The following is a 21,068-nucleotide window of genomic DNA, read 5'->3' as shown; positions in this document are numbered from 1 at the left end:
CATGCCGCATGGTGTAACATTATTTTGAGGAAATCTAAGCAGTGCTGTTTGTTTTTCGCAGAGATAAGACATGGTTGATGGCATTATTCTCTCAAGATATATGTTGTGGTTTTCTTTATTACCAACTTTTGAATTTCTGACATTTAACTTTCTTCTTTCTGATATTCAACAAGAATGCAAACGTAATCTCTCTCGCATTTCAAACCAGAATGTTATCCCTGCAGTTTAGTGTGCTGTGTTTCTTTTCAATTGTATTTGAAATGCAGCAGCATGTGTTTATGATTGTTGTCTCACAAGTGGCCTCTTCAAGTAAATACTATATGCAGAGATCTATAGAGATAGAGATACTAAACACAGGTGTGTGTGTGTTTTTTAAATCCATACTTTAACCCTTATTTGGGAAAAACCAAACCAAAAAAAAATCATCAATATTCTTTTCCTAAGAAATGTATTTTCAGACATTAATTGCTACATCTGGAAGTGTGCTGTGCTCTGTGCCACAGTTCGCTTTTTGGTTGCAACACTTTTTATGATGCCATCGATATGAGACGTTTTCAATTCTCCCCATTTCAATCATTTTTCTCCCCTTCATGATGTTAAACGGGGTCAGGCAGTGTACAGCCAGTTTTATTTCAGTGATAATGCTGCACAGGTGTACTGTTCTGCCAATCTGCCAGTCCCCTCTGATTGGATCATTTTCCATGTTTAACATAAACTTGTACGGTCCTGAGATCACATGAAAGTACATTCTGATTAAATGTCTGCTTGCTATAAAGACTGTGGCAGTCATATAATGTATCTTTAGGTGTGCTATACAGATAGCTGTTGGTGTTTATTGCTTTCATATGAGGTTTTACTTGCAGAGGGACATTATTCCACACCAATCATACATTTTAGTCATATTCCAGGTGTGGTGTTCCTTGATTGGTCAGCCATGCCCTGCACCTCATTGCAGACTTCAAATGAAGTGGTTTTAAAAGCCTTTTTGTATGTATTTCCTTCTTTAATTAAAGAAAGAAAATATTTTCCACGAGCAAGTTTCACTTTGAACAATACTAGGCTGGGTATTTCCGGTGCGACTGCTACAATACCTTGTTACAGTTAAATGTGAAAAAGTCAGCCTCATCCAATAAGAAAGTGCTTGTGTGAGGAATTAATGTGGTAGTATAAAAGTTTTTGAAGAACTTGTGACACATTAACGCACACAATGTGAAAATGCAGTTCTTAATGCACAGACTTCAATGGATGTTTTAATTAATTTGTGGGAATTTGGCTCATTTGAACACCATGCCTTTACGGAAAGGAACGACACATTATAACATGTTGTGCTGATAGGCATCTGATAGGGACATGATATGGATAGGGCCTTCTTCTCAATTCAAGCATTCTGTGTTTACATAGACTCTGCTTTGTTTTTTTCTTTTGAATTGTATGTCAAAGTGTGCTGATATTTCTCTCAGCTACAAACCCCTCTCCACTCCCACCCACACAGCAATCCTGCAGAGGAAGCCCTGGGGGCACATTTAACTGCTAATTTTAAACTGTACATCAGCACGAAGTCATTTAATAATCATCATAATAGCGGTGGTTCTATTATAAATACAAACACGGCTCAGATAGCCAGCAAAGCGACTCGTTTACCACCTCTGGACATATGAGAAGGAACTGGCACCCTGGACGAATACCCTGTGCGATGCGTCCTAAATGAAGGCCCAGAAGTCTGTGCCTCTTGTTGATAATTTGATACCAAAAGCAGATGAGTTTCAAATTCAAAACATGAATCTTTGTCAAAGTGTTTCTCCACTCTTGAAAAGAGTGGCTGGGGGTGGGGATATGTGCTATCTACACTTCATTTCCTGCAGCGCTCTGGCCTTACTGCGTCTCTCTGAACTGCTTCGGTCCCTCTGGTCAGCCTCTGACCTCAAAGCTAGGTTTCAACTCACATCCACACACAAGCACCAGCCTCGTCTTAATCGGAGTTATTTTGGACACATTCGAGCGACACCGAACTAATGTCTGACTCTCACGCCGCCCCTCCCCACTGTCCCTGCTCCCCGTGGGGGCCTTTTCACTCCCCTTCATACAATATCCTTTATTTCTTAGACCTTTATTGTGCTGACAGTTATATTTATAAGCTGTACAATTTCATTCATTTTTAACACACAGGAAGGATATTGTGGTTGTCATCTTCACATGGAAAGTAACCTCGATATCTTTTATCAGTTTCCATTATTAAGACACTTAGCTCTGAGGTCCTTGTCAGTCACTGGGGAGGAGAGCGTGGCGAGCTTGATCACGCGCTGCTCAGATACCAGCCAGACCTGGGGGTCCCTCGAGTCCTGAAGGCGGGAAACGGGTATTGTCATCTTTACGCTTGTTCAGAGTTTGTTTTGATGTAAACGTCAGCTTGTAAAATCCTATCCTTACTCAGGTTGGTGTGCTATATGTGTAACTGTGGCTGTAAATAACTTTAGAGTGCTGATGGCATTTTAAAAGCAACCTCCAGTGAATGTTGTTTTAAGTGAGTAGATTGAGAGATCACAGCGGTTTGAAATCACGTCCAACTGTATGTGTACTTAATGGTGAATTTCAGCAATTATGAACAAAAACTGCAAACACTGGGCAGGCATTTTCCTTTGACTTCAAGGGCTTAAAGTAACTGATGTCAAAGTTTTACTTTTTATCATGTTTATCATTTGCTTTGATCAACACCTCTAGTTCTGGTTCCTAGATGGTTTAGATCTGACAGTTTTGGAAACCTATTAGTGTGTTTTTATATTTTGTGTCCTCATACATCAAACTTTTTGTAATGCTCATTTAAGTTTAAAGCATAGAGCTGAAAATGTAGGGATACCATTAAACATTGGTCAAAAGGGGGTAGAACATTATTTAACTTTCACATTTATTTTTAAACACGTAATCAAGCAAAACAAAATATAGAGAAAAATTGGACTTTCTCTCATATATATGCAGATAAAATGATGAAACGAGAGCATTGCAATTGTCCAAAGCAGAGATGCAATGGAAAATTCACCACAAGCCATTCTAATTGACAAACAGGAAGTGCAGTATTTGGCAGAACTCTAGTTGCCAGAGTAGAGCAGCATGGGCCACTGAGGACAGTATAAAGCAGCTCCTGTAGTCGCATTTGCTCTCGAACTTCTGAAGGTCTTCACTGGAACAGCATCTGTCCTGTGAAGGCACGGGAGACACAAGCTCGACCTGTGTGTGTCTGCAGAAAGGATAAAATGGTAAGACTGATCATGCAGACTATAGAAATGGCTGTATGCTTTAGTTGTACATCTTTAACCATTTTTAAACTGGTGCTTTCTAAGAAAGGGTTTTTGTGTCTCAGATGTACCGAAAGACATTAAACTGTAGAAATGAAACTGCTTTTATAATGCATTGAGATGAACAAAGTTACTTGTAATGAAGTTATAATCAATAGCTAATGGCTAAAGGCTTTTAATGGCTTTTACTGCAGAGAGGCTGCAACCCAAAGTGTTAAAGTACTGAATTAATTGATTGTGAAGTTTTTTTAAGTTAAAATAACCAGTGAGACGCTTTCAGACCAAAAAACTCAAAGAAACCCTGCAGTCAGTTTCATTCTTTTTGTATTTCTTTTTAAACCTGTATTATGTTAGTATTTCACCAGTTACTACTCTAAAATTCTACAAAATGTAGCTAATCTGACATTTCATTTTAATGTATTTGACATTTTGACTGCATTATAAAGCCCATACATTGAAAATGTTTGTCTATTGCTGGTGTGGTGAAGAGGTAAAACGATTAGTGGTTTGGTAGTTTACTGTTATGCATTGGCTTCCGTATTCAATTTATATTTTACTTAATGTTTTTATTAATATTTTTACTTTTATGTTAGCTGTAAAAAGCAGGAAATACATGGAAATTGCACTTGAAATTATTTGTCTTGGCAATTGCAATTCATTTTAAAGCCAGGCCTCATTTAACCCATTTTCATGGCAGTATGGAATTAAATCACAATATACTATCCTCTGGTCAGGTAACTGTAAGGGATGGAGATGATCTAAGAATTTGCATTTTCCCCCAGTGAATTTGGCGCTTATTTCCAGGTGGGATAACATTACAGAAAAGTGCGATAATTACGATTACATTCAGAAGCACATCAGAGCACACAGCCCTGTAACTGGCATTGTTAACCGTTTTTAGTTCCTGGAATAATTTTGCATCCCTTACAAAGAACCAGATTTTTGTATTGAACCTTTTTTCACGAGCTTGAGAATTACTTTTAATCCTTTAGGATTTACATCAAACAAAACATTTGGAATGATATTCAACGATTACCACTTTACTTCAAATTAATTCCTGATTTAAACAAATTATACATAACATAATTTAATAATTTATGCATAATTAGCACATTCTCTGTTAGATTGTTTTTTCTCCCTTAATACGTACTTGGCAAAAATAATCATGTGGCACTTCCTGCTCTATTTCTCGTGGAAAGTTTAAACCACCTAATGTTATAGACCAAGGGAATGAAATAAGAATTAACAATGTGGGTCTTATAAGGCTCTTAGCTACACTGTAGTGTAATAAACTGTATACATTGCAACATTAAAAGGATTTCCACATGAAACCCCTAGCTCCGTAACTTTTGCATTCTAGTTTTGTAGTAAACATCAGAGAAGACACTTCATAAAAAAAGAAATAATAGCAAACAAAAAACATATTTTTGATGAATCTACATATTTTGAATTAATAGGACACAACGGCCTAATAGCTAAAAGACAATGAACATGTAGGACTTTCTTAACAAGAAGGCAAGTCATCCCAAAGACAGGCATCAGTCACCAAAGGGTTACAGGGGCTGTGGTTTGAGTTGCCCTTCAGGTACAAGGCTTTCGACCCGTATATGGGCTTGTTCGCAGATTGCTGTGTAACTGAGAGCAATTTGGAGGTGTAGCATATTAAAACACATATGCCAAACATTCAAGAGGAAATGAATATACATCAGGTGTTCTCTGGTAGTGAATTAACTAGAGCAGTGGATATACCTATATATAGAGAGACGATATATATATATATGTATATGTATATGATAGCCAAATCACCAACCACTAATTACAAATCTGTATATTTATATTGTCATCTGTGATTGGCGGTTGAACCTACGTTTCGACCAAATCGAGTCCTTGGTCCACTCTTACAAGAAGAACTTCAATGGAATAGCTCTATATTCGAATTCTGAATTGCTAAACGGGCTCAATATTTTACAATAATTTAATTTATTAAAAAACAGTCCAAATGTCTTCCATGACGTGGAGGGAAATTTTAATTGAATTCAATAATACAAAAAAAACTTGAATACATGCATTTTTTAATGTGCATTCAAACAATAAAGTCTTATACTACTTTAATTTTAAAAGGTTGTTTAAAATGTAATGTAAAAAAAAAGTAAAATATGTCTCGTAGCATAACCTTCTGAAAACCCCGTTTTTGGATCGTCTTCGTTAAAAGGTGGCCTGCAAGCAAAGAGTAACAGAACAGAAATATGTAATACAAACTTATTTTTAGCATTCCTAAAGCATGCATGCATGTATGACACATGGAATAATCTCCTTCGCCCTATTTTACTTCTCATCTTGGTGACCTTTAATTCAACCGTTCAGTCAGTTTAATTCAGTCTAATGGGAAAATGTTACATCACTATACTTTATTTTAGAAGTTGTGTCCTTGTTTGTTGAACAAGCTGTGCATTTCCAAATACATTTCTTTTTATATCTTACATCTTAAAAATATATTATTATCAGAAAGCTTTGAAATGAGAATAGGTGCAATTCAGAGACTTTGTGAAGCTGCAAAGGCTAGCAAACAACAGCAATGTGTTAACAGACTCTGATTGTTCTACTGTTAGTCATTGTTGGCACCTTTTAAAAGAATACTATATAAATATATATATATATATATATATATATATATATATATATATTCATGTACCAAAGTAAATACATTAGAAATATCTTAGGTGAAGATTATGTAAAGTGATTAGATGTTAGAGTCAACCAAGGCACAATTATGTAAAGTGAAATTGGAATGAATGGATGATTAAAGGGTTATTTTTAAAATGTTTGTAAACTAAATGAATTACAATGTTTTTCCCTTTTATAAATACTAACAATAATAGTTACTGGAATATATGTATATATATCTGACTTAATACATTTGATGAATACATTGTTTGAGCAGGTCATCAAAGGGTTTCTGTCCATTGTTTTTAGTTTGGGTTTCCACTTTAAATGAAAGAAACAAAAACATCTGTATACTCAGTAATACTAAGCCTTAGATTTGTAAATATTTTCACACATACCGAATCGTCTTTTCTCTCCTGTGTTTTGTTGCAGTTCTGTGGGTTACTTGTGTAAAACTTGAATTGGAAATGGAACTTCGGCCTTCTTAGATGTTCAGTCGAAGTGAACAGGAGATTGCACTCAAAAGTGCGTTACCCAAGAAGACTTCGGCCCTGTCGTTCAGAGTGGTGCTTCCAGGACTGTCTAACCTGAGAATGGTAACATCTATGGTCAATCTCAGGTTCGTCAGCCCATGAAGCACTTTCTCAATAAAAAAAAGACGGAGAAAGCGATGATCTCGCCACCCGACTTCATTTGACTTTCATTGTGACCTTCAGCACAGATCAATGAAGTCAAAGAAGGAATTATCGACTTGATTGCTGTGTGTGTTTTGTCGTTGTTGTTTTTTTTTTGGACTGTGCAAAACATGAACATGAACAAGTATTTCAAAATGATGTGTCTAAACAAAATAAGTAGATTTTAATGCTAATTTAGAAAAAACGAAACTATCAAAAGTTTACTCTCATGCAAAATGTCTTTTCTGCATGAAATATTGTCTCTTGACAGACCTTAAAAACATCTACAATTGCTGTTGTGAACCTAAGAGTAATTATTTCTCTGGAGCAAAAAAGTTTGCAAATCAGTTTGTTTATGCATGTAAGATGAGGATACTTGAAAAAGGAAAAAACACAGATTTGCCAGACATAACATTTCAAATAAACTGAGTGCACAGTTAGTGTAGCCTGTTTCGAGAGGCCTGCTGGAGTGACACTAAAGTAAATTTAGCCCAGGTCAAACCCATCTGGAGACGAGCTGGCGTTTCATGTTGTGGTGTTGTGTGAAATAAATAAATAAATACAGAAATAAAAACGAAGCTTTGTGCCACCTGGACTGTAAAAATAAGACTTTAAATAAACTGACTTTTCAACACCACAGTGCCTTGGGAATGCTTGATTATTTGCTGTGTGTTTATTCATCTTTGGGGCTTATTGATGGTTTTGACATCTCTGACAGGCCCCTTGTCAGAGGAAAGTTTGAAACCCAGACAAACAGCGTCTCCGTGAGCCTGACGAGTCCCAGTGCAGATCCCGGGAGCGCAGGGGGCGCGGTAATTAACGGCCTGCTGGGAGATGGATCTGAACGTTAGCACTGATCAGGGACCGGCGACTGATCCCAGAGCGCCTTGTCTGGAGTCTCAGAGCCTAAACTTCCACAATGTAGTTCGCAAGAAAAATAAAAAATAATTACAGGGTGGTTTAAGAAGCTTTTTTTTTAAATTATTTTCTGCAGTCAGATTTTTCTGCCATATTTCCCTAATAGTAAAAGTAAAAAATCTAGTACCAATGTAAAATAAAAATAAGAAAGTTAGATTTGTGAAGCAAAACAATTGTGAAAAATAGTGTTTATTGTTATTGTATTATTGTAACGAGGTTATAAGTGGCTTATAGAGTGTTTATAGAGGCAAGTCTGTGGACAGAAGCAATGTGGGTTAGTTATCAATGGATTCTTATATAATCAGTCACAAATGGGTTCTCAAAATGATCTTAGTGTGCTTAAAGAGATTAGGGGCTGTTCAATTAAAAAATAACAAATTAAATGTATTATGTACCAAAGTGGATATATCATAAAGCAGAAAATATAAACTAGTTTCTGGAAATTAAAATATGCACAATACTGATTAAAAGCACGTTACATCATGTTGATAGCTCATCTTTCTGCAGATAACTGAAATGTTTCACTCTTAACACATCACTGCCAGTGTGCATTACAGCAGGACCGCAATAATTATTATTCATATTGTGACCTTCATAATCTAATACACACGATAACAGTAATATATCAGACATCAATATTACATATCTACATATAATAAGACCAAACTGGTTGTCTTAAAAATGGTGTAAACACAGAAAGAGGTATAGAGAGGCACTATGATCAATCTTTATTTTATCATTTAAAAAGCAAGGATTTATATTATCTAGATTCAAGGAACAAATGCCTTTATATACTGTATTATGAGAGATACCTCAGGCTGGAAAAAAGTGTATAGTACAGGTTTTAAAACAGCATCATAATTAATTAATTCATTCATTCATTCATCCAACAATATCTCTGAACAACAATTGTATGCGAGGAAACTGAAAATCACAGTACTTCTAATGTGTTACATGAAATCGAATGACCTACATACTGCTACTAATAATAATATAATTTGACTATGTTTGAATTAAATTAAAAAGTTGTGGGTTTCACACAGTTATGTAAATGCTGCCCTGCTTGACTTCAGACCAGAAACGATGCGCCTCGGTATATTTTAATGAAGACATTCTCAGCTCACTGATTCACAGATTCCATCTCTGCGACGTCAGAGACATCAGCGTTCTCCTGCGATCTCCGGTCTCAGGTCACTTCTCTGAGAAGACGGGAAGGCAGCTGAAAAAATAACAACAGTTCTGTTTCTGCTCCAACACACAACGCCAGGCCCCATGGAATAGTGTGCGGCGGCGGTGGGCTATATAAGGGGGTCTGTCACTCCACTCCCTGCGCTGAACAACAATACTTCAGTCTGGCATCGCACAGGAAACAGGAGGTTTTCTTCGACAGGGACTTTGTAAGTATCACTTCCATTTTTAGTCGGATTTACTATAAATAACTGTAATTTAATTCAGACAAAAAAGTGTTGGTTTGAATCTCTGTGATGTATTTCAAGCACACTGAGGTTTGCAGAAGTAATTCTTACAATATCCTTGATTCTGAACGTCATTGAACTTAGGACCTACTAGACTGGCCATGTCTTAGCAAGGATTCACGTCAGCTTCCCCGACAGTAGCTTGTCTTTGAGGTGCAGATGTGTTTTACTGCATGCTGTTTGGTGTATTCTCCCCCCCACCCGCAGGTTGGGATAGCCAGAGGGGGAAAAGCCATGAGCAAGTTTCTTCTCCTGGTCTCATCTTTGCTGGTCTTAATCTTGCCATCGTCGAGTGAATGCCATCCTGCAGACATCCCCAAACAGCAGAGCAGGAGGCTCAGCAGCACAGACTATGAGCTGTGGGCAAAACAGCAGCAGCCCGCATCGCAGACGGACAGCGTGGAGCTGATCCCTGAGCCGGACAATGATTCTGCACTGGAAGAGGACGCCCTCCTGGCCAAGAAAGGGTTAAGTCAGGTGTGCTCCGCCACCGGGCAGAAGACAAGCTTGGAAGATGTCCGCAACGAGAAGGAAGAGATGCGATCGAAGAGGCTTGAGGCCAAAGGCAAACCCAACTCCCTGGATCTCACATTTCATTTGCTCAGAGAGTTTCTAGAAATGGCCAAAGCTGAGAAAATGGCCCAAAAAGCCATGAATAATAAAAAACTAATGCAAGCCATAGGGAAGTGAAGGTTAGAATAATCTGCTGTTCATAGCTCATCCACTGTACAATTTTAATGGAATATGATGAGTATTTGTTGTTAAATATATTAACTCTATTTTCCCTGCTGAATGTAAAAAACAAAAAACAAAACAAACAAAAAAAAAACAGTGCAGTATTTATTTTATGGTTTTAAGATGTAGAGAATAAAATTAATCAACAACTGAGTCCGCTCTCCAAGGTAAATATTTGCTGTTATAATTCACGTTTTTTGACACTAATGATTCAAATGAGATATTTTGATACAAAGTGCTGATGGTAAATACTGATTGTAACATTGTTTGTAGTGAAATGCATTTGAACTAGCTCTACCATATTAGCATACGTGGGGTTTTAAAGCTAGGCTCTCAGATTTAAAAATAAAATCAATGTTAATAATTCAACTTACATGACTTTTCCTAATTGCTTTTTTGCTTTTCTGTTCTTGATGAGAACCTGTGACTCCAAAAATGTAAATATTCTCATTAATCTCTCAGCACAAATATGCCAAAATGCTCATTACATTAAGACTTACTAGTATTAAAGAACAAGCAACAGTTTTTTTTATTTATTTTAAAATTCCTTTTCTAAACAAATGTTGGCTTTTGTTTAAAGAAAAATGTTCTCACAATTCTGGGTTCACTCAATTATTTTTCAAATGGAAGGAAAACAAATTGACTTAAACTAGCACCTCTACCTATAGTAGCTCTTTATTACCATACAACAAAGTCTTGAGATAAATATACTGAATCCAGTGGTAAATAACTGTAGTAATGAATGTTTTTTTGTGTTTGTTTTTTTAATTAAAACACATAACAGTCCATACTGAACAACAGTCAGGGAAATTGCACCACTCTTCTTGAAAATAAATTGTAGCAATAACTATTATCTGCAGTAAACCTAAAATCAAAAGTACAAAAGTGTAAATTTTAAGACATTTAAGTGAAACGAATCCTCAGTGTTTGCTGTATAATCATTTGCTTTGTTTTTTAAGACCTCTTAGTAACAAATCTATATACTGTTTTAATTATTAAAGTTATTGCGCTCAGCAAATGGCAAATTCTATGCATGCAGATTTCCAGCAGGCTTCTATTTTTGTCTTCATAAATCCACCCCAGCTCATTACAGTCCCATCTTCCCGATTTGCTTTTTCAGCAGATGATCTCTGGAATATTGTGAACACAAAACCAGGGGTGCCTTCGTGCTTTATTTCTTCTTTTTGGCGAGGGCATTTAACCAGGAAAATGAAAAGAGGTGTCGCACGGGCTCTGCGTTTGGTGTCGTTGGGAGCGATGGTGCTGGGTTGGGATTCTCTACAGGAATTCCATGTTCTCTCTGTAATGAATGGAACCATATTATATTCTGGGCATTCTGGGACACTCTAACTAATATTGTAAGAAGGCGTTATGTAGTAATGGTACACAGAGACACAATGCCAAGCAATCCCTTTCATGCCACAAGCACTTTCACATTCTTATGGAAGCTAAGCGAAGCAATGAGGTCATCAAGTAAATCAAATATTATTTCAGTGAGAGTGACTACGCCTTAAGCTGACCTTGAGAATACGTAGCTCCAGAAGCCCAAAGTATTGTCCACTAGGGCTGGAGCAGGATATCAATTGGCAGCTTGGGGCTCTATAGAGATGGACCAACACCCACCTTTGCACCTTGCCTGCCTTTCCTTCTACATGTCGAGCCACAAGGAGGAAATAGGGCTGGGCTCAGAGGGCAGCTCAGTGCTCTGCTCTGTCACTCTCCCATCTGCGGAGACAAGACCCTAGAAAAGGAGGGGAGGGAACACACATTCAAAACGGATAGCGTGACTATTGCACCCTCTCTCTCTCTGACTCCTCCATCATCTTAAGAACCCTCAGGGTCTTCTAGTCATAGTCCCCAGTATCCTTTAACCGCAGAGCTGCTTCATAGTCAAAGGGGTGACTGCGGAAATGACTGCACAATGACAGAACAAGCTGGCAACACGTGATGCTAAGATGAGATGTGTGCGATGGAAAATAAGTGCTCAGTTGGGTATCATAGGGGTCCCAAGAGGCCTAATACCTTTGTTCAGTCAAGCTCCCTCCAGCCTTGCTAAGTGCAAGCGCCACACTGAATGTGACTCCAGACACGCTGCAGGACGGCCACCATGCCCAACATGGTGAGGAAGAGGACAACGGCCTAGTGAGGGACAACAAGCAGTGTGAAATGAAGGTGATGAGAAAATGGGACAGGACTAAAATCCACAGCTCCACAAGCAGAGAAGGAACATCACTAGACATCTTAGACATTGCAGTAGTGGTATTTATGTGACATTTCAGAAAGAGCTGGGGTATCTATGCTGATTCTATGCAAGAATATTGTGGTTTTTGTTTGTGGAAAATGGTTCAGAATTCATTGAAAGATGTGCTGGGGAAACAAGAATGCAGAAGACATCTAATGAGGTCCTTCTCTATACAGACAGGTAACTGACAAAGACTGACTCAGAGACTGACTGAAATGAAGGCCATGATGCAGCCGTGACTTGATGAATGAGCACAGTGGGTCGGCCTGGTCTGTCCGCACTGACCTGTACAGGTGCCAGTGCCAGGCTGAGCTGACTGGCAGGCCTTTCACTGACCCCAGCCCTCTCCACAGCCAGGGGCACACAGTCCTGGCAAATCTCCGGCCCTCCTCTCAGCACAGGACCGGCTACGTCATCTGTGGCCACCGGGATGAAATCAGTGGTCATCCACAGCTGCCTGGGGTCCCCCTTTGGCTGAGGGTTTGAGTTTGTGCTCTCCAGAGGCTCACTGGACAGGCCCATGGTGGGACTAACTACCTGCCAAGCATTGGACTTATACCAGCTTGGATAGAGCCTGGTCTCATCACTGGCCTCTGCCAAAAGTCCTTGTATCTCCAAGTCATTTGCATCATGCTCCTCAAGAGATGGCTCCGGGTCGTCCTTGTAAGAAACAAACATTAACAAGAGCAGAAAAACCCGGCAGCATGTATTGCTCCACAGGCTCCACCAAGCCATGATTTAGCTATGCAACTTCAAACCACAGTGAGCTTTCACATTTAAACAGCATTTGTGTTAGAAAAACTTTACAACTACAGTTACACAACAGTGACTATAGGGAATGATTGACACCATACCGACAAATTGTGAATGAAATTGATCTCACTAAGCAGCAAATGGCCACTGGGTGAGCGGAATACCTGCTGGTCACCAGCTCCCTCCTTGTCCGCTGCTTCCTCTTTCTTGACGTAGCCCTCAACCTGCCCCTTGGCCTCCTCTGTCTCCCCAAAGACGCTCTTCACCAGGGCTTCTTCACTCTCCTCCACCGCCCCCTGCTCAGGCTCCTCGTCCCCGGCCTCCTCCACCTCCTCTTCCACTAGAAACAAGATTCCCATTAAAGAGACCCATATGCTCCACGACTGTGATCTCTAATCGTCTAATAATGTCTGTGCAATGGATGAAACAAAAATAAAAGAGAGAGAGAAGGGTCCTAATCTTGAATCTGCCTGGTGTCATGCCATCTCTGGAGACCTCCAACTACGTCCTTTTCAGCTGTAGAACCTGATTGACATTTTTCCTCCAGTGCTTACAAACAGGGATAGTGATATGTGGTTTAGGAAGATGAACTAATCAGAGCGCAGATTGAAGCTGCCCAGCAATTCCCACTGTATTCCTGTCCGTACAGAATAAGGAACAGGAACATGACTCTTACTAGAGCCACTCACCTGCCAACTACAAGAACTCCCCTGAACACCAGGGCAACTAAAAATAAGAAACACCAACCTCACCATTTAGGCTACGGTCTGCTGGTATTTACTTTTGACAAAGTCCAGCTGGTAGAGCACTCTCTCCTCGGCATTGAAATCCACTCTGTAGTGATCCATGTTCTCGTAGCCCAGCTCCAGAGACTCCACCGTGGAGGAGTTTGTTGCCTCCGTGAGTCTAAAGGAAATCAGGCAGAGTCACAGACGCACACAACACTGGACTGTGTGCTGACTTTGACAAGCAAGCAAAACGGAGACACTTACTTTTCAATCAGATTTCTCGCACTCTATAAAAAAGAACAAATACAAAAGATGCCATGAGGAAAGTGTCCAAGTATAAAGCAGGCAAAATAATAACCTCTTAAAACTGGCAACCTCTTAGTGTCTTCACGGAATGTTCTTTTCTGTATCTTATTCACACACCAAACATGAAGTCCTACCTGCAGAAAGCCAGCCATCTGTGGCTCCTCCATGGACTGCAGAGCCGTCTCCACCAATTTTGAGTTGGCTTCGATGTGCGTCCCATACATGTTGATGAGGGAGCGCATGTTTGAGGTCTTCTCCTCCTGCTCGTAGGTGATCCTCTGCATCATGATCTTCTTCCTCTCCTCCAGGATGGTGTACATGCGGTCAAACTTCTCAACCAGCGTCTGCTTCTGGCTTTTGCAGTTTTCCTGCAGTCACACGAGGAGGGAGAGCACTGCTATTGTGATTCCGACTCAGGCTTTCTATTCTATTCTCTAATAACTCTGTCTCAATATGCACTGGGCCCAGAAATACCCAACGTATTGGGTTTCCAACTGGTCCCCAACACACCTCAATGTTTCTGCAGGTGTCCTCCAGCTGGCCGATGAAGGCCTGCACACGGTCATTGGCTGCAACCAGACATCCGATGCCATCGCTGAGCTCGGTCTATCAAAAGAAACCGGTCGATAAATGGTAGTGCCCCCTTACCTTAGGACATACATCTCAGTGCTCAAGTTGTACCCCAGCATAGCTCACCTTCTGTTGCTTGTAAACATCAGGTAGTGGGGCGACCTGGCAGTCTTTGTGTGAGCCAAACACCTTACACAGTGAGCAGGTGGGAACTTCGCAGGTCATACAGTAGATGTTGACCTTCTCGTCCTCGTGTTCCACACAGGTGGGGTGACCCGTGGGCTTGGGCAGAGGTCTGGAGCTGGATATTGTTTCAAGGTGGGGGGGAAAGACCAAAAACACTCAAGTCCATGTATTAACGTCCGTATACTCATGATATGTTAGGAAAGAATAATATAATCACGGCAGAATCGAGTAAACTGTGTTGAAAGATAATGGAGTATTGAAATAATCTTCTAAGATTGTTATGATGTTTCTGTATGAACTCAGCACGGACCTTCCTGAAGTCCCCTGTGGTTTTATTTATTATGCCTTTGAATATCATCACACAGAGGATCAGTTTAATGACAAGCAGAGACCGTTTGGTTTTACAGGGGCTTATTACAGGGAGGGAGAGACAATAGGTTTCAGCAGATGGTTACCCTGGGATCACCACCTAAAAATAGATCTTGATTTAAGCTGCTAGTTCCTCCAGTGCTTGGTAATGCTGCAGATATGAGGGCACAAGTTAACACGGCAGGTTAGAGGTTGATGTCTTTGACAACTTCAAAATATCACAGAATCCAAAGGTCGCCGAAGGGTTAAATGATTGACTTGTGCGGTTGTTACAGAGCCGTTCTCATAGTTACAGAGATGTAAGAGTAGATGGAGAGTGGAGCTAATGAGATGCATTTCAAGAATGTGTAACGGCAGAGCAACAGGCAGCAGATACTTAAAAGACGTAACGCAGGAACATTAAAAGAAACTTGAAGCCACAACACAGGAATAAATCAGTTTCATGTTGTTGACACGGTACAGAAATGGCTTCATACAAAAGGTTATTTTTACTGTTAGCAGAGACTTTCCAGTTTTCAGCAGGTGTGCTGCCGAGGGGCGAAAGTGAAAGGATCCTGGTAACACTTCGCTGCAGAATACAATGGTGAGAAAAGCGAGGTGAAATCGTGATGAAGCCTGGAGAGAGTTAATAAACCATGACACAAACAAAGAGAAAAAAGACAACCATGGCAAGCAATAGATGGATGGTAAGGCCACAGAGAAAACTACCAAATCGCCTAGCAAATGTACTGTGATAGAAATTCTCAAGAGGAGACTGGAGGTATACCTGGCAGACTCTTGTTTGTAGATATCGATTATATTTTCCACCAGCAGGTTGCGCTGCAGGCCGTACACGCCGTGTCTGTCCAGAACCACCTCGTGCCGACAAGACGGGCATCTGAATCGCCCTCCCGCGCCTACCGTGGTTCCCCGGGCCTGAAACAGAGAGGGCTATCCTTTCACGTGTAATGCAGTTCACTTCCCCGACTTGAAAATAACTTGATGACATTTTAAGGGTTAAATATATCGGTTTAATTATGATGTCATTTTCTCTGATTACTCATGACATATTCTCAATGAATTCATGCCATAGTAACCAAAATATAATTCAGTATTTGTTTGTCCTGGGTTAATAGGGTTAATCAGAATCAAAACCAAATATCTGCTTGACATTCACCTAAAATAAAAACACAGTCAATGTTTCTAAAGTAAATTATTTCATTAGGGGCACTGAAATGCATCTTAACAAATATTGAGCTTCTGGAAATGCTCATGAATCCACCGCAATTACAACTGTCGAAAAACTGCGGTTGCAAAATGATGGTATCTAATTTAAACCATTTCCTAATTGTCCTCCCTGCGAGCTCAGACTCGCAGTTGTCAACTTGTCAAATGAAGGGCATTGAAATCCAGAGTACCCAGCCCCAATGTTTTTTTTTTTTTTTAATAGGGGTAAATGATTTTGTAAACAAGTGGGTCGAGAGCAGTTTCTGGCGGCTGGTTACTGGAGAACTCGGATCACAGGTGTTGCTCCTCCCAGGGGAAGAAAGGGAGGCCAGAAATAGGCAACCAGATATCAGCTGCTTTGGCACGGCTGCTGTAATCATCATTTCACAATTCAACCAGCAGCATAGAAAGAGCCGAGGAGCTGGAATTACTGTAATCATGTCAATTACCCTGCCTAAGAAACATGGATTTTCATATTGCTTTATCTCTCTTCTAACCATCCTTACGAATCCCCACCTTCTTTCAGTTTTTTGCGCTTTGCCTCAGTTCAGAAAATCTCGGCTTTCAAAATGAGACTTAATACAAAGTCCACCTAATGTCTAAACATAGTAGTTCATTTACTCAAGCCAAGGCTTAGGTTGATGGTTGGTTGAGCAGTTTTGTCTGTGCGATCGCTTAATTTACACTAGGATTTGAAGTGTCATGTCAAGACCGTGCTGGAAATCAAGATCTAGGGAAATTTCAGGTCAGGAAATCGTCAGGAAAACTGAATATGTTACTGATGGCATCACTTGCTACATCTGCTACATCTGACACAACCAACACAAGCGCCTTCCATAAAGTCATCAGGACATTTTTGTAACTCAGATGATCTTTCCGTTTAGAATGCTGTGGTTCGTTCTGTTGCTTTTATCAATTATTTAAGAATAAGAATCGCATTGCGACTCCCACAATTATATACAGAAATACGCTCTGACATTCATTTTGCATTTTAGGGGCTTTGTCCTAATCAGAGTGAATGTATTTTCTGTGCCTAATCTACCTTTCTGGTTCTTTCTACTTGTATATGTCTTGTTGATGCCACTGGAGCCAAACATGTCTGTCTGTCCCTCGAGCTTTCTGGATATCTGCCAGCTACACGTCAGTACAGCTACTCATGGATTCCTTGTGATTTCAAGGAGAAGGTTGAAGTGAAGGTGCAGATTGATTCCCTCGTCCCAAATATAAAAAACAACAAAAACAATTCAATACAATTTTCTGCTTTATAAACATTTAACCTGTGATTTACTCTAGTACTCTAGATTTACTCTAATATAGATAGCAATGACTCAGCACAAATTAGAGGATAGTGAAGAGATTAAAAAATGTAAACAAAAACAACTAAACCTGAGCGTTTCCTCCATTTTTCACTACATTATAAAAGACGTGTCAACTGGAGAGCAGCAGAGCTCTCCAAAACATCAGCCTGAGAAGAAATGCTCTCGGTTCTCACCTGAAAGATGTCATTGGCGCACTTACGGCACAGGTTGTGCTGGCAGGGCAGGATGACGACCGGCTTGGTGAAGACCTCCAAGCAGATCGGGCAAATGAGTTGCCGCTCCAGGCTGTCCATGGTCTGGTCTCTGAGGAAGCTGCCGTACTCCATGGGGAGCGACATCACACTAGGCTCGCGGTGACGGAGAGAGGGAGAGCGCTCTGAGTCCGGGTCCTGGCGAGACGGTCTTCAGAGAGCGCTGTGCTGTTAGTGTGAACTGAACTGGCACCGTCTGCTCGACACAACTAGAATTTAAAGCCCAGGTGTCACTTTACATTTTCCAGGGCTGCCTCTTTCGCCATATTAGAGACCAGCGGGACTGTGATGCAAAAGCTGTGCTCTTCTCGGGTTACACCCCCACATTATCCTTCATGCCTGCAGGGGGTACGACAAATGCTAAATTCTTGATCCTTTGGGACTAAAACTACTTATAAAAATTAAAAAAAAGTTATGTGGCTGATCGCATTTACCCTGGGTGGAAAACTGATCTGTTTTCGGTTTGTTTTGGACATACAATAAAAAAAATATCCCCAACAACACATACCAACCCACTGAGACTAGGATGTCAAGTGACTTTGACGCAATAATACTTGTGAAGTAATAATTATTATTAAAGGGACAACACTTGGAATTGCAATACCAAGAAGAGCTTTGCGAAAGTTAGGAAAAACTTGTACAAGAAGCACAGCAAACTTTTTTTAAGCATCAGAAACATTTATTTTACAACAGCAAATCAGATAAATTACCCATGGTTTCTTTCAGACATACAGTACATAAATTACCATGCTAAAACATAAAACTATTAATATAATCATTATTTAAGTGTATGTACAAGAGATCTTAACCATTAAGTTCTGTATCACACATTGTTTAATGGCCACATCTACTTACATACCACTGAAACTATGGTCCTTTATTAAAAACAGAACAAAAAAGAAAAATAATGCAGCATAATACCGTTCACTATAACCCCAGTAGTTGTTTTTAAAAGACTCAAAAATAACATTATCGGTTATCCAATACAGCTCCAATAAACAATGCATTCACTCAAATACGGGTTGCATTCTCCCACATCTAAAAAAAAAAATGTGCCAAAAGCATGGCTTGAGGTTCTGGGACTCCTATAGTAACTGACCACAGATATCACACGACCAATAGAAGCAGGGGAGGTTACCAGAAATTAATATTAAACCATTTAAACACGTTATTGGCATAAAGATTGACACAAAGCAGCAGGTTGCAAGGAGTAGTAGAAAATGTCGGTAGCGTTCACCTGCTTTTTTTTTTTTTTTTTAATTCTAGACTTGAACAGGAACCAGGTTTTCTTTAAGAGCAAAACAAAGCGAAAGATTAGTCAGATAAAAGGATTAAAAGCATATTTTTGAGTACAATCCTTAAAAAAAAGAATGCATTTTTTAAAACATTGTGTATATATATATATATATATATATATATATATATATATATATATTCCAACGTAAAAAACATATACTGTCTGGCCACATAGTATTCACTGTAACGGTTATATTTTCCAATGAACAGAAACAATTGGATAGTTAAAAATACATTTCACCTACAAACTCATACCCTACATCAGCTGCAAAGTAAAGTGACTGGCAACGGCTTAGAAACAGACATGGCGTACCTTCACCTAATGGAGTGATAAAATGCTCAAAACACTGAACGTGTACCAGTGCAATATTACACTTAAAACTGGCTTAATTGGCTTCAATTAAATGGTAGCTTGAATGTTCAAATTGGTTTATTTTCTCGTGATTTTACACACATACACACACTTTAAGTCAGTACACAGTGCAAACAAGCTGCATGGATGCAGTAATGATATGTCACTGCGGAGGAACAATAAACCAATTTAAAAAGAGGGGACATTCTTGCATTTCTTTTTATCACTTTGGATGTCAGGCTGCTTCAGTTTAAATATCCACTGGGAATGAGTGTTAACTGATAATTTTATAATATTTTTCTGCTGTAAATCGTTATGCAGACAATTGTTAGTATGATCATCTAACGAAATAGGTTCAAGTGAGGGGGCCTATACAAACAAAATTCAAATTAATTCAATCAAAACATGTCGATCCCACCAGCATTAGAATACAAAGTTTGGATCAAGACACACTGGCCTGTCCCTAAAATGCATGTTCCTTCTCTTTACACAGTGTACCAATACTGTATCTACTGCAGTTCATACAAAATAATACAATTTAAACAAAAGTAAAAATAAAATACAAAAAAGCAGTGCAAAACCACAAATCTACAGTATTTGGACATTACTTTAAAACTACATTATTTGTGTGTATGTGTGGTTATATTATTACACATGTTGTGTTACATCTTGTACCATACCTGTAGTAAACATTGTAGACAACTTCTCCAAAATGTGCTACAGAGCGAATGTTAGACAAGCAACTGCAAATTCAAAGAAACCGTCCAATACAGACAAATCAAAACAAACTGGTCTCCCTTTGCTTAATTTCACCCTCATAAACTTGCCATTTAAGACCCTTGGTGGCTTAGAGAAACTGCAGTGCCATAGAATATACTTCAGTGCTATTCCCACCAGAAGTTTAGTTTAGTATTTGGACACAACCTTGCAAATTTTACATTTAGAGAAGCTACATTTCCACCAACGCCTTTTCTGTGCAGTAACAGTTTCCCTTTTCAGTAAAGGGACACAGGTACTCCAATCCATTATTAACTATTAATTGCTTTATTTATAGACCTACAGTACTGATCCTTGGGTGAGCTAAAAATACAATAACCTTTACTTTTCGTGGAGAACTCATGCATTCAGGCGTAGTTGGATCTGTTCTTTAACAAAAGCTTCATTGTGGTGATAAAACAATTAGGTCAAAGTTAAGGTTCTTAGAAATTAAGTGTGCAATCATGTGGCTGCAAGCAGATTTCCTTCCACTATCAACTTAACGTTTCCCCTTTTCTTCACCACCACCAAAACTCAGACCGAAGCTTCAATTTAGAACAAATTTCAGTGTTTGTGAATAAATGACTTTGACCTAAGAAGTTTATCAGTAAGGAAGAAAAATGTTTTATATATTTGTTTGGCATCTAAACTGCACAACTTTGGAGTGTCAATTTAATGCCCACCTTTGGCTTTTGAATTCCAAATGTTGGCAATGCAGATACACAAGACCAGGGAATCTTAAATGTATTCCTAACCCTGCAAGAATAAGCCTGTATAGCAGATGCGATTAGACAGATGACTTTTCTAGCAAATACCAGCGGCTAATTTCAACAGAAAAACAAACAAAAACCAAGATGACAGAAGAAAAGCCATTAGCATTCAACTCTCATTGTCCGATGAAAACGAAGCAGGAATGACGTTACAGTACTTGATTCCCAGATTTAAGGTTGGCCAATTTAGTAGTCTTTAGTACCCTAA

At 39.3% G+C, this 21,068-nt stretch overlaps 2 protein-coding genes across 4 annotated transcripts; one reads left to right on the top strand and one right to left on the bottom strand.

The window, feature by feature from the left end:
* The first annotated feature begins 9,171 nt into the window (after window positions 1-9,171).
* On the top strand, window positions 9,172-10,064 carry LOC136748541 (corticoliberin-2-like). Its single transcript, XM_066702390.1, has one exon. It carries the CDS (start codon window positions 9,181-9,183, stop codon window positions 9,709-9,711), a length of 531 nt encoding a protein of 176 aa, XP_066558487.1. The 5' UTR covers window positions 9,172-9,180; the 3' UTR covers window positions 9,712-10,064.
* Window positions 10,059-17,862, bottom strand: LOC136748540 (tripartite motif-containing protein 54). Of its 3 annotated transcripts, none has more exons than XM_066702386.1 (11): window positions 17,609-17,862; window positions 15,677-15,840; window positions 14,482-14,656; window positions 14,296-14,391; window positions 13,920-14,153; window positions 13,744-13,766; window positions 13,533-13,657; window positions 12,916-13,091; window positions 12,284-12,658; window positions 11,380-11,497; window positions 10,059-11,056 (listed from the first exon to the last, which is right to left on the bottom strand). In XM_066702386.1, exons 1-10 carry the CDS (start codon window positions 17,771-17,773, stop codon window positions 11,405-11,407), a joined length of 1,626 nt encoding a protein of 541 aa, XP_066558483.1. In that variant the 5' UTR covers window positions 17,774-17,862; the 3' UTR covers window positions 10,059-11,056; window positions 11,380-11,404. The 3 variants fall into 3 exon arrangements, with proteins under 3 accessions (XP_066558483.1, XP_066558484.1, XP_066558485.1); XM_066702387.1 differs by lacking the exon at window positions 10,059-11,056 and adding an exon at window positions 11,779-11,895 and having other exon boundaries at window positions 11,411-11,497; XM_066702388.1 differs by lacking the exons at window positions 10,059-11,056; window positions 12,284-12,658 and adding an exon at window positions 11,779-11,895 and having other exon boundaries at window positions 11,411-11,497.
* Between the last annotated feature and the right edge of the window lie 3,206 nt (window positions 17,863-21,068).

The sequence above is a fragment of the Amia ocellicauda genome, chromosome 4 (assembly GCF_036373705.1).
Source record: "Amia ocellicauda isolate fAmiCal2 chromosome 4, fAmiCal2.hap1, whole genome shotgun sequence".
Lineage (NCBI taxonomy): Eukaryota > Metazoa > Chordata > Actinopteri > Amiiformes > Amiidae > Amia > Amia ocellicauda.
Note: the sequence above shows the minus strand (reverse complement) of the source record. Positions and strands in the feature narration are given on the sequence as shown.